Below are 23,318 nucleotides of genomic sequence, written 5' to 3'. Positions count from 1 at the left end.
GTCATTTTATACAGACTGTACTAACATATCTACAAATCTAATCAACAAACAACAAAGTGAAGACTGCATAAAAACATACCCATTTCACAGAGCAAATGCACACATACAAAATATTATTCATCTTTTTCAAAAATAAAGTTATATAATACGGTAAGTTACAGCAAGCATTTGACAGAATACAAGGGGATTTTGCACTGTGTACTTTTCTGTACAAGACATTGCAAATTTTTGTAAGTTTAAGAGGAAAAACTTTTACTTGACTATCAAAAATGTGCAATAATGCAAACCACATTGCTGGACCTCCGACTCACAGTGGTCAAGGAGACTGGCCCTGGACAATGCTTCATGACACTAAGTACATCCAATTAAATGTACAATAAGTTTCTTTATCTTTATTGTACCACCTTCAGGCATCCATATATATATTTCAATGTATAAAATATACAGCAGGATGCTCTGAAGTACGCACCCGTATGCTGAAGTAAAGGCATTTGAGTAAATCTCTGTCATGGGCATATAACTGTTAAAATGGCTGTGCAAACTGTGTAAACTTGAACTGTAGACAAGAATGAGACCACTGTTTCATGCACATATCTATCTCTCTCGCCTTGGCACACCAGCAGTGAAGAGACCTTTCGTGCTGGTGTCGGAGAGGTTTATTTAACTTTGGCTTCAAGGGAAACTCATGCTTGAGGCCAAACACATAGGCACTAGCCTTAACAACTCTTCTAGGTACATGAAGAACTGCCAGGTAGAATGACAATTGCTTTAAAGGCAATTCTGCAATACAAGAGAAAACAAAATAGATAATACTTGATCTGAGTAGCATTTCATATTTGATCAAACAAGCACAACTTCTGCCATGCACAGCCATGAAACTTGTTGATCTCAGATTTCATACTTGTACAATGACTACAGTAAAACTTTAAAAAAAAAACCTATAAAAATGTGCTGCATGGATAATACTGTATATTCAATTCAATTCAATTGCATAACTTTGCATGGCACCTGCAATGTTCATACACTAGATAAAATGGTATCAGATATTTCATCTTTGGATAAGAGGGCATAAGAATACGAGGATTGTACAAACACTATCGGCATGGCATTGCCAAATTCAATAGCTGGAAGTTTCTACGTACTGAATAAGTTTGTAACAGTTAACAGTACATGGGATACCAACAACTGCTGAAGTAATCATCGACAAAACTAACCTACTTCTGATTGTTCTCAAGCTTTATGGTTTGCATAAAGTGTAATGTACACATTGTAACTCTTCTTTACATGACAGATACAATTTTTATTGACAACCATATATTGTGTGGATCTCTTTCATTGACTTTACCTAAAGGTAAGTCAAGACTTAGTGATTATACACTTGCATGAACATGCAGAGATACATAGACTGTTACACTTACATAGCCCCACGTGATATGTGTCTATGGGTATCAGTCAGTATAGAATAATACACATTCAACAGAAAAGATGCACTGTACAAAATAGGAATGGCAAGAAATTCCTTCTACTCTAGCTGTACAGATAATGCTTCTGGCAGGACCAAAATGAATAAAATAATTCCGTGCCAAAGTCACTGACTAGGAACTAGAGGTGGTCTCAAGGCTTTATGTAAGTGGGAAATAAATTCAAAGTATCAAATTTTGAATATTAAACTGGACAGCCTAACATTAAAAATACTACAGTATATTCTGGAAACTACACACACATGCAATCTGAATGTATTATGCATAGCTAAAAAATAAGTTCTGACAAGTGTGCATCCGATACCTCTTAATAATGGCACATACATATTCATTCTAGGCTCACAAAGATCCACTATCAAACACACAATCAATCGCTGAATGACACTAGATCCTAAATTTGTCTAATGAAAAGTCAATTGTATTGACTATTTTTTAAAAACTTCCTCCCAATCAATCATCTCCTGCAAAATTTGGAACTATTACCATTTCATTCTTTGAAGAAAAAAATGGCTTCATGTTGAAAACTACATTATGAACATCCATCTCTTGAATGCTCTTTTTTGCCTTCAGAGAGAAAACATTGTGTGGTTAATCACTTTGGAGTAGCAAATTAATCTATAGACCGATTCAGGTTCGTTGAGGGCAGCAGACAATTTGTGGCACTGGGCGCAGCCATAAGCTCATTTTGCGGTGTCCCAGCCGACCCCCCCTCCTCTCCCCCACCCCACGGGCAACATGTTTATCGCGCACTTGTAACAAAGGTTAGCGCACTAAGCAAGCATTCGCGCACTCAGTACGAGACGCCCATTGGCTAAAACAACCATGCATCAGTTTTTCATTCCGTGCGCGTGAGACGGGTGGGGAGTGAGGAGGGGGGGGGGGGTCGGCTGAGACACCGCAGTAATGGCGCTGCCCATGCCAAAAATACACATAGCGCGTCACAGAATCGGTCTATATGAAATAAGCACTTTGTCCCTAGCTTTCGTGTGACTTTAGATGATGCTGAACAAAGTCCCTGCTTATATAGGTAAGCTGTACTGCATCAAATACTTCTCACATAGTCAGTACTAGGATATATCTCAGACATGGGAACTGGGATGTCATACAAACATTATGATGGGATGCTTTGACATAGAATGAGAGAGCCACAAGGAGAAATTTAATCCACTAGTACCACTCTCGGTTCTCAAACCCATGCTTCTGTATTTTATGCTTGGTAATCTGTTTCCGTGTCTACATGTAAGGATGCCAATACAACTTGTGACAGTTCATTGAAAATGACATCTGTCCGTTATTCAGCAACTGTCCTTTCTCTCAGCCAAGAGCCAACATGGTTATCAACAAGATGGAACCATGCTTTGCCATGCACATTCATTATTCAGTGAGAAGAAAAGCCTGTCATCTGGTTCTTCTACAAAATCCTGAAAGTGAAAATTCAATTCATCATGTCTACAATTGGACAATGATCCCGTCTTATTCACCTCCTTCTGACATAGACTGAGCTGGATCTATACAAAGAGTATGACTGTTGACTAGGGAGAGTAACTGAATTTAAGTAAAGGCCGTGTCACACCTTTCCGGGCAAGCCTTGCGTGCGACTTGCAAAGAACAATTTTGACTACCCGGAGGTCCCCGTAGATGATCCACACATGACAGTACCTAGCACGTATCTCAAGCGTAGTCGCCTGGAGGTGCACACGCATATTTTTTTTTACCCGCAACCGTGTTTAGGCCCTGTCACACCTTTCCGGGAAAGCTACTCGGGCTTGTTACGTGTAGGGATTTTCTAGCATACAGGGCACTCCTGAGGGCGGAAAAGGATTTGAGCGAGTCAGTGCATGTGTCCTACTTGCTGGACGCGTTCTACTTAAATTATACTTGCGAGTATACTGTGTGACCTTTGTACCAGTCGCGTGGGGGCTGACAACTCAGTGAAGGAATTCCTCTGATGGAATGGCTGAAATCCCACAGAATTTCATTATCTTGGCTGCATACGGGACTGCGAAGTACCTGCGTGGGAGTTGCCTGGGAAGTGCTGCCGCTACGGGCCTCCTACTGGCGTTCTGTGTGGACCTCTCCGGGCATTCCCGCGACTCACCCGGAAAAAGTTTTGGTCATGCTCAAAACTTGGCTACGGTTAAATCGGACTTGCATGAGCACCTCCGGGCAACTACAGGCGAGATACGCGCTAGATACTGTCAGGTGCGGACCAACTGCGGAGAGCTCCGGGGAGTAAATTTGTTTCCCCGCAAGTCAAGCCGCAAAACTTCACCAGATATATGACAAGGCATGAATGAAAATTGCAAACATTCTTGTTCGCCCGCTGAAAAATCTTCTACATGCTGGAAACTACCTCCTCGCCACAAGCCCGCGTAGCTTGCCCGAACGGTGTGATATGGCCTTTACAAAGCTTCATAGGTATAAAGTCTAGACCAACAATTGATTGTCAGTAGTAAAATGGTATATCAAATTGAAGGTGCACACTACATCTAGCAGGTGGAAGTATCAAGGCACCACTGGCCTTTATGGGGCACCTTAACCCGTTGAGGACTTGTCCTGAGTACACTCGGGCAGGTGTCTATGGGAAATGCGTGTTATAGCAAAATCAGCCCGTCCTCAACGGGTTAATGAAATTAACTTCTGCAGCTCAGACAAAATTTCATATACACTCACACACAACAGAGAGAAAGAAAAAAAAAACAGGAAGTTTTTTCTATAATTTGTGTTTTCTAACAAACGTGATAACTATTCAATATCAATTAATACTAACAAGTAATGAATCACATCAAATAATCTACCTTTGACTTTTCAGCGACTGTAAATTCTATAAAATAAATAACACACACACAAAAAAATCTACATGATTGTGAATAATACTACATGGAATGTCTAGTCATGGCACCAATTACTATGAAAGCAGTATTGTCTACATCATTTCGACAAGCCAAAAGCACAAAAATTTACATCGGAATATACATGTATGACCCTGATACTTGTATATTGAGGGTGCAGCAAGGTAGCACCAAAGAAACATTATTACTTGGAAAAGAGTTCCAATGCATTTCACAGTTTCTCTCTAATAAAAAACAAAACAAAATATAATACATCCTCTAGATCTTTGAAGAGTCTGAGCCAGCAGCTGTTCATTGATAACTATTGTCCACACTAGTAAGCATGTCCATACACCTTGTCATAGCTATTAATTGTCTCTGCAACTTGGGTATCATACCCCAGGCAATGGTTTACCATTTCACGGTGCTCCGCAGCACCGTTTGACATGAGATCCCCTGTGCTATTGCACTTCTGAGGTGATGCAGAATCAATGGCGGTGGATAGAGCCATGGATTGATCTACGGCTCCCAAATAAACATTGGCATTTTCCGTCACCCTCTGCACATTCCCACTGCTGACTGCAAAGCCATTTTGTGGTGGGTGGGGATAATCAACCTCTGGCACATCATCCATCGGTGCCATTTCTGCATCGTCACCATGGTTACTACATTGCATCTCCCTGAACTCTTGGCCCTTCAACAGAAAGGGAGTTTTCTGGAAGACTGGCTGGCAGCCTGGCAATCCAGGAACATAGTCTCTTGTTACCTCCACACTACCATTGCTATACCCAGGTTCCATCGTGGTACCGTTAGTGCCAATGTGCTTGCCATTGGTGGTACCATTCAGACCTACCACACCACCAGATGCTGTTCTCTTACAACCTACTCTGATTGTTCCTTTACCTGCAGTCAATGCTGGATCATGGCTTTCTCTTGCAAAATAAGACAGCGGTGCTTGGACTTGCTCTGTGTTGAAAGAGACATTGTATAGAAAAGATGAGAGCATTTCATGTGCATAGTTGTTGTGATCAGTTGCACCTTGCTATCTCCCAGGACTTGCACATATTGGGCACTAAGTGCAAGTTAATATGACCATGACATGAAGGAAATGTACATAAAGCACAAAACATGCTTGACAATTCCACACAAGCTATGCACAGAAATGAACATGAAGCATGCAGGTAGTTTACGCAATCACACAACACCTGTTAAATTTCAAACAGCAGAGTTGTGATACCCACTGGCATGCTAAAAATTCCACTGGTTTGGGCAATACATATATCAAAAGGAAAGGCAATATGAATGGTACCGGTAACCCAAAAATTTTCTGAACCAAACCATTTTTGTGGTAAATATCACCCAATGAAAGCAATTCAACTGCATCTTGAAACCAAAACAAGTGAAATATGAAGCAGTATTTGGCAGCCAGACAGAACATCAAATTATTCTGAAAGGATTAATGACTATAAATCATTAGAGTGTGCTGTGCTTTTACATTGTTACATCAGGACACTGGGAACATATTCCGATTGTAGACTAGACCCCATCCCACCTCCCCTCTATTCCCTGTCTAAATAGTGAAGGTAAGCACCCTTCGGACACATGCCGCACTGTTGCATGACAAAACAGTTTTAAGGATAACACAATATACTGGTCATAAAATAACATACAGCGCATGGTCCATCCTTTTACATGAACTGAATGGGTTGTGCTGACAAAAAGCCATGCCACATGTACAATGGGGGATATTACAGTGTTACAAAATTCTGGACAAATAATCAGGTATCGTTTAATATCATAGTAATCATTATGGACAACACATTATCAGACAGTGTAATGACATCGTTTTCAGGATGAAATTGCATTTGGGACAGAGGAGTCACTGGGCGTAAACATGGAATTAAAGAAAAGCGTTCATATTTGGCAAGAAAACATATATCTGGGAAGTTGTGAATTTTAAAAAAATAATATATCCGACAAGTTGTGAGAAATTCTTTAGTCTGATTGGCTGATTTCTCTGAACTTGTCGGATATAACTGACTTGTCAGATATTTTATCCGACAAGTTCCTTCATGAAATGCCCCCCACTGATGAGAAACTTTACATGTGCATCAAAACATTCTTCCTGTTCAGGCAAGTGAATTTGACACTCGCATCACATAGCCAGGATCTTGAAAATTCTGGCCCCTTAAATAATAATAATGATTTTTAAAAAAAAATTAGGTACATTCTATGCATGTTCAGCATAAGGTGAATCTTTGATTAAATTACCAAAAATGTATGATCTGCTACAATCTACAAATGAAGAACTGTGTAGACAGGATATGTATTCATGTCATTTTGACTTTTAAGTACTTCATACAATTATATTCTTCTAGCCTTTTCAGGCCTATCTTATTCTGAGATTTCAAATCACCTGCCTACACAGATTTTGTTATGATTTTCTTTACTAGCCCAAGGATATTGGGCATGTGCTCCCTCCCTTCAATACAGTCATCTTATATTGTAAAGATTGCATTTACTTCAAACCATGACATGGCATTCAAACTGGTTTACAAGTAATGCCCTCTCAGAGCCATGCATTTTGGTATCGCAGTCTTCTGCATAGGGCTCTGTTTTGTGAGCCCCATCGCATCTCCGTTGGGAAAGAGATGGGTTGTCATGGCGACTGAGTGTGCATCACGGCAGGCAACTGGCGCCTCCTCAGTGTCATCCACCTCAACAGACATACTCTCCTGATGATTGGCACCATTGCTTGGGGTGAAAGCGTGCATATCAGATGCATGGTTGGAGTTGTTGGACACATGGAATGTAGCACCACTACCACCATCAGCACCGAGTCCTATCGTTGTTACCGATCCATCGCTGTTAGTGGTACCACACATAACCGGCTGATTTGAAGATGAAATCGTATCCATCATCACAGTCCCATTTCTGTACTGTCCAGGCGCAAGCCAGTTGCCGCCATTTTTGTCCCCGTCACCTAACGAGTTCGTTCCATGCTCGGATGTCGTGTGTGAAAGCGTCGCCGTGGTTTCCCACTGTGAGTTCTGCAGGTGAGTTGCTACATCGGTGGTGCCAATACCGACTGCAAAGGTGCGAAAGAGGACAAACAGTTGTTTGCTGTCGACACACTGATCAATATTTTCCCAATACAAGCCAACATGGCAGTCAGAGTAGTGCGAATGCTCCACAGAAAAAAAAGAACATACAGTACATCTGTGCATCATATATAAATGCATTCATCTACGTACTGACACAAAATAGGTAAAATCTACATTGCAATTTACATTGCTGTTTAGGTGGTGTGTGCATGTACATCGTACCTACAGGTACAGTAAAAAAATACTGTGCCATGAACATGTTACACAATGTGTGTGCCCTGTTTCTCATCATGTAGAAAATTTCGCCTCCTCATATGGGGTGAAGCAGTGATACACATTGTGAAATCAAACTTTCTCTTTGCAGAGAGAGAAATACAAGTCCTCTGAGGACAGTGAATACAAACGCTAGCCATATATAGACAACACAAAGATTGCACTGATAATTTCAAGCACAGAACTGAACAAGACATTTGCATATATCACCATTATCAAAGCAAAAGCTATAAAGAATCTAGCCACAGGCTAACAAATGAGCACCACTGATACATGCACTATCATCAGCAGAATAAATATATCCTAAATGACAGACAAGTGTGCAACTTCTCAGATCTTATACTGTATACGCCATATATTTCCTGAGTCTAAATTTTCGCGAATCGGGAATTCGCGACGAGTTTGCGAGTGGTTAAATTCGCAATTGTGGAGTACTGTACAGAACGGAGAATATGTACTAGCATACGTCACATCCACATCGGGAACAGAGTCAATATATTCGCGTGTTTTTAATTTCGCGAGTAGCACCCGACTCGCGAAATTCGCGAAAATAAAAACCTCGCGAAATATTCGGCGTATACAGTATGTGAAAAAGCAGAGAGACCTTACTTGCATAAAGTATCAACATACAGCCAATTCAACAACTACTCTGTACTGGCTTGATGACATATTCACAACCTTACTGAGTGCTTTAGGGACTAGATATAAAAATATGCCTTCAGATTCAGCCTCAATTAAAGAAATGCTTGCACACGGAAAAATTGCAATATTGCATGCATTGTAGAGAAGATCACATTCACAGTGGTCCTCCTGCTTCAGTAGTACAGGTACATGCTCCACATGGGCAAGGAAAGTAAAAAATATCTCAAGCAGCACAATATGATACAACACAATTGCATGGTCTTGGAAAGCAGGCCAAAGAACACACATGCAGGTTTAAAGCACAAAGCAACAGTTCCGACTCATGCAGAGAGTTGTCAGAGGGCTATGCAACCACATACTCACTGGCCCATGGCAATTGAAAAACTCACTATTGGACAAGTACAATGCAATGACACTTGCACATTGATTTCCACAAGTCTACAGGACAATAGCCCATATGCCAGGGTGCACATCACTGCTAAGTACCATCTTTTGATGTCTCAAACTGTAAAACAATAAAGTTCCTCACCATGTACATGTAATGAATTAGGGTTACAAAAACTACACTCATGTATACAAATATCTGTGCATAAGTTAAAGCACAATCAAAGTAAAGTAACCTGGATAGCAATCTCACTTAAACAAAAATTAATATAATCCACAGTAGCCCAGGCAGCTCTTCAAACAGGACATCTAAACACTGGTGGAGGTCAGGAAACTGGCAGCATTGTGCAGTAAATACATCATTGGCAATTTAGATATGGAAAGGGCATTAACTCTATTGACTTTGCACAAAGTCAATACTTTCCTGTCTCTTCAAACTTCTGTGTTGGGTATGTCCCTGCCTATGCCAGCAAAGACAGCTCTATCATAATCATGTATAGTAGATCCTCACAACATAGAGATTGGATATAACAGAACTCTCCTATAACAAAGTGATTGTGCAGGTCCCAATATTTCTGTTTTATTACCCTGATACAGTGAGAGATCTAATATAACAAGGTAATTTCAGGGTTTTAGGTCATCGTTAAAGACAACTGTACGACAAACCATGAGCATGGTTGTGACTGGCACCACCATAGAAGAAGTGAAGTTTTCACAAACTGGAGGCATCTCACTCTAAAAAAAATGCTTAAGTTGTGTCAATGCTGAGGACCTGGTCAGTGGAGGATGGGGGTTGGGAGGCAGCCAGCCAGAGAGGACATGATGGATGATTATGAATACGTTGTCATGGTTACATGCAAAAGGATGCTATCTCCATCTGAACCTTTGACACAGCTAAATCAAGTTGATTCTTATTCACAACCGATAAACAATCTTGGTCGACACGTTTTCCAAATATACAAACAAATTTTGTTTAGCAATTGCTTTGATACTTAGACATGTGCCACAATTCATCAAGGGCTGCCTTTATAAGTATGCATAGTTGTGTTTGTTCGTGAACATCTAACTTACTTTTTAAAACATTCAAATAGCTTTGAGAATTAAACATGTCTCTGAGACATGCCTCACAAATGCTACAATACATTGTGCACTTGCCTAAGGAAAAAAAAAATCTAAACTTTGCAAGGTGACGTCTTGTGACCAGAAGATAGTATTGAATGGCAAGAGTAATACAGCACTGGAAACAATCTACAGAAATATATGAAATACAAAAATATCACATTCACTACATTCTTTGAAACAATTAAAGAAACAGGAAACATGCTCAAGCAATCTTTACTTAAAAACAGCACCAAGATCTCAAGTAAAGTTGCAATATATATTTCTATGTCATATGTCAATACCCTCAATAATCAACAAAATCAAACAACAAAGTCTGAAAAAAAAAACTATTTAAATATCTCTCAGATGAATACCATGTTTGGTAATATATATCAATTACATTTCCATACCTCTTTAGCATTAGTAAAATAAAACTTACTTTTAAGAATATCATCAATTATTCAGCAGAGCATATCAAACGGGTCATATGCTGCACATAAGGTATTACAAATTTTGTATTACAATGATTCATGACTTCTTGGGCTATTAAGATTTCCACACTATTTTTACTACGAGAATAATCAGTTTGGTTTTGATGAGATCATCAAGAGTGAAAATTTTGCAAATGTCTACGCATCAACAAGAACATGTGTTGGATGCACCCTTCTTTCTTTTTTGTGTGTTTGTTTTTATTTTATTTATTCTGACAGTCAATGATAAAGAACAGAAAAAGAACAAAAACAAATAAGAAGTAAAACTTTTACATTACATAAGGCAAAAACACATCATGAGAAATACTTTCTAACTCATCATGATATACGACCTTTATCACCCTGGCTACTGATAATGCTGCCGGTACGGTACTGTGCAGGGGTGCTTCATAGCAAATCAAATGCTCTTAAACTATGTCTTGTTATTTTGCATAAAGAGAGGTTATAAGGAGAAAATGTGGAAATCTGACATTTCAACTCCTATCACAGTCATCTGTACCTTCAAATCAAATCTGTTCATTATCCTCTTTCCATTTTCTCTTTCCCTCATACAGGAAAAGAAATAAAGTCTTTCTCCTACTATCTGTCTTTGTTCAGTGAGCAACTTTGGTAAATATAATCACCTTACACATGAAACTAATGAATGGAAATGATAAAGCACATGATTGGTTTGTCGATAAATATTCATACTTAATACAAAGTTACAGGTGAAAAAAAAAAATAAAAACTTTCATCAGATACAGAATGGCTGGAATCTCCAGTGCTCTTCTCTTGGTATGCGCTGTGGTAAAACAGCCACTGGGGGCAGTCCATCACTTTTTTCAGCCGTGACAGTATGGCATTCGCTCTCATCCATCCTAGCCGCAGCCTGCTCCACATGTTCATCTTCCTCTTCCATGTCAGGCAAAGTGTCATCCTGCCCATCGTCATGGACGTTGCCGGGTGTGGCACTTTGAGGTGGAGTTTCTGCCATCTCTTTTGGGCATAATTGTTGGGTTGTCGTTGTTTTGGTTTTCAGACGAAGTGGGGTTTTTGTTTTTGTTTTTGTTTGTTAGGGAAGAGATCATGAGGAGATATGGAGTGACTATTTAATGTAGTAACATTAAGACAGACATCACAAAATGAGCAATCTTTGGTGATTTCTACAGTTTGAATGAATCATTATTTCTAACTCTCCCCACAGCACAAGCCACGATTATCTAGAGAATTTACAGAAATAGACGCAGATCGTGTAACTGTATTACATACACTAGATGCCTACTCAGTACTGGAGCCTAACATTTTTAACAGTTTTAAAATGAAGCATACAATTGCTGACACCAAGCCATGGCTCCAGAATTCAGAGGGGGAATCAACAAAAATTTAGAGTGCATGGCATGCATACTGTATGTTGACATGTCCTGTCTCAAAAGTCTAATTAAGAAAACTTGTTGTAGTTGCAGTAGACTCGGTTAATGATTAATGACCTGGTTGACAAACACCACATGTTTATGAACTACAGGAATGTCTAATGGCAGAACACTACTTTCACGCAATAACCCTCATAAGTTCCCCCCCCCCCCCAAGAAAAAAAAAAAAAAAAAAATCATTTGAAGATGGCTGCTGATATAACAGGGGAAAATGCAATGTGATATGAACAAGGCATAGCATCTGGTCAAAACCAGAAATGAAATTATTCCTCTGCATATTTTCTGCAATTTCCTCAATTGCCCAAGTCACCTCCCAGCTCTCTCGCTCCTCTAACTAAATCTTAGTTTGCTGATTCACACAGAGACTGGCAGAATTTTTACACTTACTGCTACTCATGAATGTCTTAACTTTATTTGTAGATGAATACAGATTAAGGAATCCTTGTAATTGCTATTGCATTGCAATGCCCTTGCTATGAGACAGTGGCATTGTTACATCAAAGCAGGTTTGTCTGAGTGTCAATAAATTGGACAGCCCAGTCTGGGGAAGTCTGTGAATGCTTACAATGTAGCAAAACATGGTACTGGTAAACACACACACACACACACACACACACACACACACACACACACACACAAACTAGAATTATCACTGAAGGTGATTAATACCCCCACCCCTAGTGTCGCTTTATAGTATGTGATGTCATGAGGGCAATGACATTAATACCAAGTTTGTGCACTTGTCGAATTGGAAACAGAATAATTTTAGTTTACTGTACAATTACAGAGTTTACACTGAGTTCCACAAGGTTTGGGTAAAAAGTGTGGTTACCATGGCAATGCATTGTCTGATACAAACACAAGGGACATTTTGCATAACTACACTTAAAGACCATCATACACACCAAATTTGACCTTCATAGCTTGAATGGTTTATTTTGATACAAAAATGAGTGGTAACCATGGCAACACATTTTCCTTAAACTAACACATTGGTGTCTTGCAAAACTACACTTCTAGATCAGGATACATACTAAATTTGACTTTAATTGCTTGAATGATGGAAAAGTTATTCGATCTGCAAGGTTTTGGTAAAATTGTGGTTACCATGGCAATGGTTTGTGTGACAAACACAAAAATTATGTTGCACATCTATGCCTCAAGGTCATAATGCCTACCACATTTGATTTCAAATGCTTCAAAACTGTGGAAGTTGTTCACTCCACAAGATTTCGAAGAAAACATGCGGTTACCATGGCAATGCTTTGTCAAGTACAAACACAAAGAGTGTCTTGCATAACTACACCTATAGATCATCACAGATACTAATTTTGAAATTGATCACTTAAATACTATGGAAGTTATTCAATCCACAAGGTTTTGGTAAAATTATGGATACCATGGCAACACATTGTCCAACAACAAAAAAAAAAAAAAAAAAACATGTCTTGCACATCTATACCTCAATATCATCATTTACCCTAAGTTTCATTTAAATTGCTTCAGAATTGTAGGAGGAGTTCGCGACGCAAGATTTTGCAACAGACCAACCGACCGACCGCCCGCCCGCCCGACCAACATCAGAGTGATTCCTATATACCCCCACCACACGTACAGTGTGAAGGGGATATAAAAAAGAAGAAGAAGAAGAGAAAGAAGAAGAAGAAGAAGGAGAAGGAAAAAAGGTTCCAAAGGTATGCAAAGGTACATGAAGGGCTCATATTACAGGGTCTACTTTAATACTTATCAGGCAATATCATGAGTAATGGATTACAAGTTGTGACATGTCTATATTTCTAAGCTGTCATATAGTCACATTGAACTTATTTCTAATCAAGGTTTCCAAAAATGACCTGCCATCAAGGGCTAAAACTTTGAACCGTAAAATACCTGCATCACGACAAAGCCCTCAGGGTTCTAAGAAAAGATAAAATGTACAGCCCCATTCATCTCTACAACATTCAATAAAATTATACAACCACTCAATGACAGCAATATAAGAGCAGGACTTGTAACCTGTGCAGAGCCAAACACATGCTTAGGCACAGTGAGAAAAATATGTGAACATATTCTGAAGGGGAAGTAATATAAATAAAACTTACATTGCTTTATTTAAAAAAAAAAAAAATGCCTGTATAAAGAAAGCATGCAAAGTGTGCAAAGTATTAAGAATGATATTTGTCAATAATGAATATATTCCCTCCAGACGGAGAAAACATGTACTATTCTAAATAGGGCAAAACACACATTTAGTAGCTCATCCAACAGTAATTGAACATAAGTCAAGTTTGAAAAGGATGATTCACACGTATCTATCTACAGTGTGGAGTAGTGAACCTTTGCAATTATGGCTATAAAAAAAAAGTATCCCCAGAAGAAAGAAAGAAAGAAAGAATGCAAGAAAGACAACTTTAAAAGAAAGAAACTGGAAAACCAGCAATAGATTCATGAAGCTTTTGAGGCAAATCACAAAAATGATGATGGCATTTGAATAGAAATAATCATTTTAGAATTTCAGTAGGTCATCTAACACTGCCTACTATATGGGGACTAGGATCAGTCCTGGTCAAATGACTGCCATACTGCTTGCACAAGACTCCTAGCGTATTTTGTTTGTGCCATTATTTCATATTTTCTCAAAAAAGTCTGTCTGCAACGCTGATGGTAGTAGTCATCCTGGTTACCATTTGACAAATCTTACTACACTTGTATGTGGTTTAAACCTTACCACATCCCACGACTGGACATTATGAAATCATTCTGTCATGGAATCAAAATTTCCCCTTCGATATTCATCATACAATATAATGAATATGCAATAATGTGAAGCTAGCTATGTGACTATAAAATAATTTGCTTTTCTTAACTTAATTTCATCGTCATGTGTGAGGTTCGGAACATATACGCTGTATGACCATCATGAACACTACGAGTCAGGTGTAAATGTCCAAGAGTGAAATGAAAGCACCTCCACACACTATATACACTATTCTTCATACTTCCTGTAATAACGAATGAGCCCTTCACATCTGGGAGCCTCAAAAACTCACCATGAATCTACATTATGAACAGATGAGAAATAGCAGGGCAGTGGCCACTCGGATACTGTATGCAATTTATGTTCCTTCCTGTTATGTACAGATAATAAATAGCAGGGCAGTGGCCACTCGGATACTGTATGCAATTTATGTTCCTTCCTGATAGGACGTCAAGGCAAGTAGTCAATAAGGAGACACACTCACATTAAAACAGATCTTTAGAAAAAGACAAACCAGTGACAGCTACTGGTTTGGCTGAAGAAAGTCCTTCTGACCACAGACTATTTTTTTTTCCAGACACCTACAAAAGATATGTCAAGCAATATAAAAGTGTACTAGAGTATATGTTCATGTTTTTGTGCTAACTGGATTGATTGTCTGTTTGTATGTCTGTTTGTTTGTTGTGTGTGTTTTTATACCATTGAGTTGCAGTGAGATGGCTAAATAAATGCACCCACCATGTTCTACTTTTGCTCTCTTTGCTGCCTCTCCATTCATCTCCATCTCCGCCGCCTGCAGTCTCTTGCGGTTCCCGGCAGCTCCGTTGCTAGCTCCAGCGTCTAAGTGCCCAGCAGTCCTCGGATGGAGAGCATCCCCTGCGGCCCTGAAGTAATCTAGACATGGGCCTTGGAGTTGGGACATCGCCAAGTCAGCTGCGGTTTCCCCTTGCCAGTTTTGAAGACTTTGGTGTAAAAATGACAAACTTTAAAGCTCTAAACAAGACCCTGCACACTGAGACATCATAGTGACATGTTCACTTGGTGGAAAAAAAAAAGAAAGAAGAAAGAAAGAAGAAGAAGCAACTACACTTTTGGAATGGTGGAGAAGAGCACATCCCACTAAAGAAATAAATTTTATTATATTCAGTAATGAAGAAATTAGAATGTTTCTCATCTTGTTCGGTCTGAATTAAATTACCTTTTTGTGGAAAGAAAGATATAATATGGGTGACTTAACTTCCTAAAATACACAACTGAATTATACCATTATTGGTAATGGTATATTCACAAGTTTAGATTACGTTAATGTGATACCATCCCTTAGCAATACATGGCATATTCAATTACAAACATAAAGGTGAAATAAGCCCTCTGGCACAAACTTCAAGTATAGGGGGCTGCTCTGATGTAGCATAACACATGTGTATGTGATGTACACTCATCCAAGCTACATGTATGTTGAAGTCCCAAATGGCAGATGCTCCTTTCTTAGGACTGATGGAAAATTTTTATAGAGTACACTGACTTAAAAAGGGGATTCTATGTGAAATGCATGCACCATACACGGATACAAGATGGACTGCGATATACCTCAAGTCAGCACCATGTTGTCGGAGGATATGAAGGCACTGTACACTTCCACATCTCACGGCCTTGTGGACTGCAGACTCTCCCATGTCGTCCTTCATTTAAAAAAACAAAAACGAACAATATCAGTACAGTAACACTAAAGCATTCCAAACTTTTTGTATTATGTTAACATGTAGGAGACACTGATGTTTGCTACCACATCCAAATAACCAGATGTCATTTCTACTGATAAAAGACTTGTAGCCAGCATTTAACAAGTTGAGTGAATATTTTTACACTATGTGAAGATAAGTTTTTTTAATAGTGAAATATTATTGATCATTACTGTCCATATTGTTTCTTTGTGATTAAACTGACCCACTTCTATTTGCAACCTCACACCAACACAATTTTCAGCTTCCCCTTAAAACTAGATTATCCCTGCCTGTGTTTGCGAGAGACAGCTTAAACCTGTGAAACTTCTGTCATATCCTGCAGAACACAGGCCATGTTGGCTCACCCTAGCGTCAACAGCCACTCTGTTCTGGCAAAGCCAGGCAAGGCAGGAGGCCTGCCCCTCTAGTGCTGCTACATGGGCCAGCGTCAGGCCCTTTTCCTGGGTAGTTATGTTGCACGACACTCCTGCAGAAAGCAACATCTGTAGGCAGTCAACCTATCAGAAACAGAAAAGGCAAAGACAATGATGAAGATGAAGATAATGATGATATGATGATATGATGATGAGAGAGAGAAGGGGGAGATTGCTACAAAAGAGAGAGAGAGAGAGAGAAGAAATATATGTCCTATTACTGGTGTTGACGAGGAATAAGACCTGGGACATAAATTTATGCCATACATGTTGTCCGCACAATATTTTGCAAATGGAGACAAATAAGGCTGATTTGCGTGTCAGTAGATGTGTGAAAAAGAATTAAAGCCGTAGGCACAAATGCATGCTGCCATACATTACCTACAAATATCCTGAAATCATAATGTAGCAGGGGTAGAACTTTGTCATGACGTTAATTACCTCCGCCAAGGGAGGAGGTTATGTTTTTGTTACTGTTGGTTTGTTTGTTTGTCTGTGTGCAAAATAACTCAAAAAGTAGTTAACAGATTTGGATAAAACTTACAGGAAAGGTTGAGAATGACACAAGTTACAAATAATTAAATTTGAAGCTGAAGGTTTATGACGTAACAAAGGCTTCTATATTGGGAAATCGCACGATTTTTCAGCATGTCTACCTATGGGTGGAAATCCCTGCTCTCGCCCAAAGAGCTTTTCCCCAGTGTTGGAGAGGAGAAAAATCCCTTTGGGATGAGCAAGATCATCGGTGGAAAGTAGCTGCTTGGTGGAGGTCTGCGCTCTCAGAGTGCTTTTCTAGTTTTGCAAACATTTAGTGTTATCCTCATTAAGAGCCCCCCCCCCCCCCCCAAAAAAAAAAGGAGAAAAAAAGGCATTCATTCGAGCATCTCAATCACTGAGATGAGAAATAGGAACTCATATACACTTGTAATACAGAATGTGCTACCATCCTAGAGCTCCTGTTTGTCTTACAGTGTATGAGGATAAGACAGCATATTGTATAACCAATCTGCTATAAATTGTACTGTATCTAGATTTATTGTCCATCCATAAATAATTTGAAACAGTATTTTGCCAAGTGCATTACGAACAAACAGAGAAAGTAACCTGCTCAATCCCCTCAGTGTGACATCAACATCAGCACACCGTCTGATGATGATAATTGTGTATGAAGTTCTTTTTGATGTGCTAAGCAATGGCTAGTGCATCAACGAGTCTGAATATTGATGGCACATGTGTCACGCAATCATTAGAAGAACTCTCCTGTTGTGCAGGTATGACCCCTTAATTACATACATCCTCAAATCTAGTTCAGTCTGGTTTCTTTATTGTCACAATCCTGCTCAATGTTTTCAGTGGCTGAAGAAGCGACTCATCTTTAATTACGCATTGTGTCCATTGTCCATGTGATCTGATCACCAGGACATACATATGTACATGTTACATAAATTGGGGCAGTACAGTGTATGTCCATGTACAATGTACATGGTGCAGCCATATACATCATGATTTCAGTATCACAGATGCTATATTTCAGGCAGGTTGATCATAGTACATTTCGTCAATCGACTATGCTGTGAATTGTGTTAGGTTGTGAGTTCTGTCCGTGTGTGTGTGCGTGTCACTCTCAGTTTAAAGGATGCAATGATATGCTAAAGAGCAAATTTATGTCACTATCAATATCAGTCTTGTAGAATAAATCTTAATCTTATGTCATGATATTTACCTGTTCATCCCGCTATTTTCTGAGAGCCTTTAATGCACCCAACAAGATTCTTTTTGCCCGTCACAAAAACAAAAAATAATGACAGGTTGGTAATCTGCTTGTGCAAAGGCAGACAAAGAGTATGTCTCCCCTTTACACGGTCAACTACAAATTGTACATGTGCCAATTCCACTGAACAATGCAAGATATTAATCCGACGTGAGATATGAATAGACTGTGCGCCGATGTGCTCTCAAACACTTTTGTTATAAGGGCACTCAAATGGCATCAGCGAAAGTAACTAAAAATCTAGTGAGCTCAGCCTTGGTTGCTATGTCATGCCTACATTGTACATAAATTACAATCACATGTACGTCTTTGTAAAATTTTTATCACACTATTCATTGGAAAAAGGTAAATCAAACAAAAACTCTACACATAGAATTCTCTAGCAGTTTCCACACAGCAAAAGAATAGATATATAAGAGGTCAAATAGAAGCAACTCTTGTCTTTCAATACAACTTACAAGTCATCTTTCTAATAAGCATATTAAAAACATTAAATTGACCAGTGTTTGGACTTTAAACACGACACGAAACAAGAAAGAATCAGGCCACAAAGACGAATGCAGACATTCTTGAAATTTTTGTCTAGAAGTAGAACTCTAGACCATAGATTTGGGAACCTGGGGCCCGTTGCATATTAAAAGTTACAATTACGGCAACTTTGCCATCCAGTGGTATTACTTCCATGGCAACAATATTCAACAGCCAATCAAAATCAAGAATTCCATGGAAGTTACCATTATTGGATGGCAAAGTTACCATAATTGTAACTTTTATGCAACACTGAACGGGTCCCAGGTGTATAGACCTAATGGAATCTACCACTAATTACCAGGTTCCTGTTATGAATGGGGTAAGAATCAAGGCAAAACAACATGATAAAAGTGCAGCAAAACCGCAGTGCACACCTTCCCGTTGTGTGATGCCCAATGAGCCGGCGTCCAGCCGAAGAGCGGGTCCTGACCAACTGCATCGCACACCGACACCACGGAGTCCCCGAGCAGTGAAGACAAAGCCGACAAGTCTCCGTCGCGGCAGGCCCGGTGAAGGGGGTAAGCTTGCAAGAGATCCTCCGCACCATATCGTTTTCCGCCGTCAACTTCCATACTCTGTGCCCACTCGTTTTCAGTTGTCACGTCCGTTATTTTGTTTGGCTGACAATTTTCCCCAGAGTGTAGTCTTACGTGGTGTGAACTAGATCAAAGACAGTAGTAAAGCACGTTTATGACACATCAGAAGAGACCGCTTCTTGTCTAGGAGTAAACGGCGGACGGAGAACAACCGCTCGTGGATCGTAACACTTCACTGGAACTCATGCTCCGCTCCCGAAGATGCCGTTGTATACTGCACTGCAGGGTACGGGGTCTAACAGTGATCATCGGCCGTTAGTTTCGCTATGGCATTTAATGACTTCCCGAAAGTTTCTGAGATGTCTACGTTGTTTTCCCTCGATATCAGTACCGTTATCGACCCCACTAGTTTTCCATGGAATCACACACCAGACAAGAGGGCTCCTCATGAGATATCGGACATGAGATGTGAGAGCTAGCACACGGCCATGCTTCACTAAAAAAACATGCAGCAGCGCGGCGCACATTCAGTGTGCATGAGATGAATATTGTGTTGTGAATGCAATGGACCAAACGCAACGGGAAGTAAACAATGATCTCGCGCCGAATACATGTAAATTAGCAAGAGTGTCCTGTAGATGGCGCTACACTACAGATAACAAATCGTAGTGTCCACAGCAAGTCATGTTGTTGCCCCTGCACTGGGCAAGATGGGAGTCCCAGTTATAGTTGACCTATTTCAAATTCGCCCCATGTCACAAAAAAAAAGTCGACATGATTAGTAACTCTTGCTGCAATGACGATTGTCACGATAGCAACAAATATCCTGCTTCTTGAATGGTTGTTGATATACGGGGAAAGAGGTGATTTCATATCTACAATAAGTTTAGCGTTGCTACATCTTTTATAAAATGGGCCAAGACACCACAACCTGGGAAGACCTCGAGAGAGTCGATAGTCGCTCTCGAAGAATAGAGCCAACAGGCCGTTCCTAATTCAACAAACAAAATTATACAATCACTGGTTTCTAGACATAAAACAATTCCAAATTCACGTACAGATATAACCACTTTGACAAGAATCAGAATGCAGTCAAGCTGGCTTTTTAGTGCAACGGTGGTGTCATCTTAACACAAGGAGAAGGTATATCAATACGAAAAGGTATATTAATACTCAGTAATAGTTTTGCATCCGCTAAAAACACATTGAAGAAAGCATAACATTTTTTATTTGAAACATAGTGTATAGAGTAGACTCTAGTGCGAAAGTCTCTTTCTTACTCTTTTTTTTTTATGAGGGGGTCAGGTAACTGTTGTGAGAGATACATTTGACCACAACAGGGATACAGCATTTGCTAGACATGTATTGTCAAAACAACGACAAGATCTGCATGAATGTTGATTTCAAGTTGACCAATCACAATCATGTTATATAGATAGCTGGTTACAGAAGTTGATTGCTGTTGCTACCTTTTTCTTTTTATTGTATGAAAAAAAGAGGAAATCTTAAGTTTGGGGGGGGGGGTTTTTGGGGGGGAGGGGGTGTTTTTATTTTTTATTCTCTGGTTTAGTGAAAGAAGCACTATAATGTCTGGAGGTTTGAACGTTTAGTGGTGAGAATCTCTTGGGGAATTTTATGAAGAGTTTTGTCAGATATTTTTTTTTTCTTAAAAACTTTCATAAGCTACTGAAATCCTTGCGTCTGATTGGCTGAGAGCAATTTTGTTCGGCAGGCATATTTTTGTCCAACCAGGGCCCCGTTGCGTAAAAGTTACGATCAAACGCAAGTCAAGAAGATCAGACGTAAGTCCCAAATGCTCCATTCTGATTGGTTGAAAATTAAGTTGCGTATGATTTTCTTGACTTGCGTTTGATCATAACTTTTATGCAACAGGGCCCAGGTCCGACAAAACGTTTCATGAAGTGAATCCCCCCTGAAGTGCAGTTTCTTTTCTACGATAACCGTTGAGGGCGCTCGTGACTGAGGGCCCTTGCACTTGCCAGGTCCGCACTTACCAGGTCCATGCACAGAGTTCCATGAAGATGGGTCCATAGGGACCGCAGTCCCTTTGTGTGAATCGCATATGATTCTAGCTTGTTTTTGGTGATATGTTATCACAGTTACAACAACAATTACCTCACAGAATTGATTGTAGGGCGCTCGAAACAGCATTCAGCGCACTCAATACACGAGTAGACCTATTATTTACATTTTCATCTCACGTTAAAAGGCCCTGCTGTGTGCCTTGGGTTCAATATTATAATGACAGTATGTCTTCACATATAGATTACCATAACAAAGTACTCGCAGAGGTCATTGTATGATATTGAAATATATATCATCAGAGAAATGCATGTAGGGACGGGCCCCTCTTTCATGCGTGCACCTCACAATAATAGAACCTCCCGCATTAACGATTTATACAACAGTCATGAACCAGAATAACATATTCCAACAGCCTACATAATGCGCTGAATTGTTTTGTTGGGGCTCTCTCATCGACTGCCACAAACTCTTGCTTGTATAACAATAGAGCGGCAAAGCTATAAGGGGCTACCTTTTATGTACCCACTAAAAATTTTTCTCACTATTTTCTACAACATTGCAAGCTACTCTGCCATTTGATTACCGGTGGTGTACATAAAAAAGGTATATATTACATAAGTCATCCCCTTTTGCAAACTGTATACATTGTAGAGTTGTACAAAATAGTTTTACTGTCCTAAGGTTCTACTTTTGTAAACATGATAATGAGATTCCAAGCATTTGTTATTGAATCTTTAGTGTTGCTCGATTTATCTTTCGATACATTTTCGCATTGCAGAACAAACGTAAAAAGGCGCCAGATCAACACTTTTACGGGGGAAATTATTTCAATTCGACCTCTACACACACACACACAAAAAAAAAACCTGAATCTGAATAATCATTTTTTAAAATCACACAATATTGACATGACATGATGATATGATTATGATCTGTATCAATATGATAACCATGAGAAAATTGTGTTATTTCACCCGTTTCAATTCTCCTATAGGATGTGGTCAACGTTAATATGGTGATACAGATATGGTCTTAAAGGACAAGTTCACCTTCACAGACATTTGGGTTGAGTGAATGCAGCATTATTAGTGGAACACATCAGTGATAGTTTGAGGAAAATCGGACAATCCGTTCAAATGTTATGAATTGTTTAAGTTTCTGCTCACTCACGGCTGGATGAGAAGACTGCTATAGCTTGTGATGTCACATGAGTACAACGATATAAAGAAAGTATAAAGAAAATTCAACATAGAATAATTTCTCGCATAACAAAAGGTCACTCGACTTCTCTCTTTTAGAAGGCAGGAGTAATAATATCACCCTTAATATACGTCAGTAACAAGTTGAAGAAAATGTGCACTTTATTCAAAAGTAAAATTTTGCGAAATCCTCTTTTTATTTTCCTTTTATCGTTGTACGCATCTGACATCATATGCTGGAGTAGTCTTCTCATCCAGCAGTGATTGCGCAGACACTTAAAAAATTCATAACTTTTGAACAGATTGTCAGATTTTCCCTAAACTTTCACAGATGTGTTCTACTAATATTGCTGCATTCACTCAACCCACATGTCTATGAAGGTGAACTTGTCCTTTAACATGTTTAAACTCTGGCTTTCATTATTTGATATTACACAGAGAGTACAATATATATATATCAACGATATCATAAATTCCTCAACCCTTCTCACCTATGTATTATTCGCGGACGATACCAGTGTCTTCTACTCTCACAACTGTTTAAACACACTAGTTGATATACTTAATTCTGAGCTTGCAAAAATTTCTACATGGTTTAAATGC

The 23,318-nt window shown here is 39.3% G+C and overlaps 1 protein-coding gene across 1 annotated transcript; it reads right to left on the bottom strand.

Moving 5' to 3' along the window:
• Nucleotides 1-6,864: 6,864 nt before the first annotated feature.
• Nucleotides 6,865-19,612, bottom strand: LOC140235149 (uncharacterized). The gene is made up of 5 exons (XM_072315185.1): nucleotides 19,309-19,612; nucleotides 16,564-16,716; nucleotides 16,065-16,156; nucleotides 15,213-15,436; nucleotides 6,865-7,400 (listed from the first exon to the last, which is right to left on the bottom strand). The coding sequence occupies exons 1-5, from the start codon at nucleotides 19,504-19,506 to the stop codon at nucleotides 6,865-6,867; spliced, it is 1,203 nt and encodes a 400-aa protein (XP_072171286.1). The 5' UTR covers nucleotides 19,507-19,612.
• Nucleotides 19,613-23,318: the final 3,706 nt, after the last annotated feature.

Source organism: Diadema setosum, chromosome 11 (genome assembly GCF_964275005.1).
Source record: "Diadema setosum chromosome 11, eeDiaSeto1, whole genome shotgun sequence".
NCBI lineage: Eukaryota > Metazoa > Echinodermata > Echinoidea > Diadematoida > Diadematidae > Diadema > Diadema setosum.
Note: the sequence above shows the minus strand (reverse complement) of the source record. Positions and strands in the feature narration are given on the sequence as shown.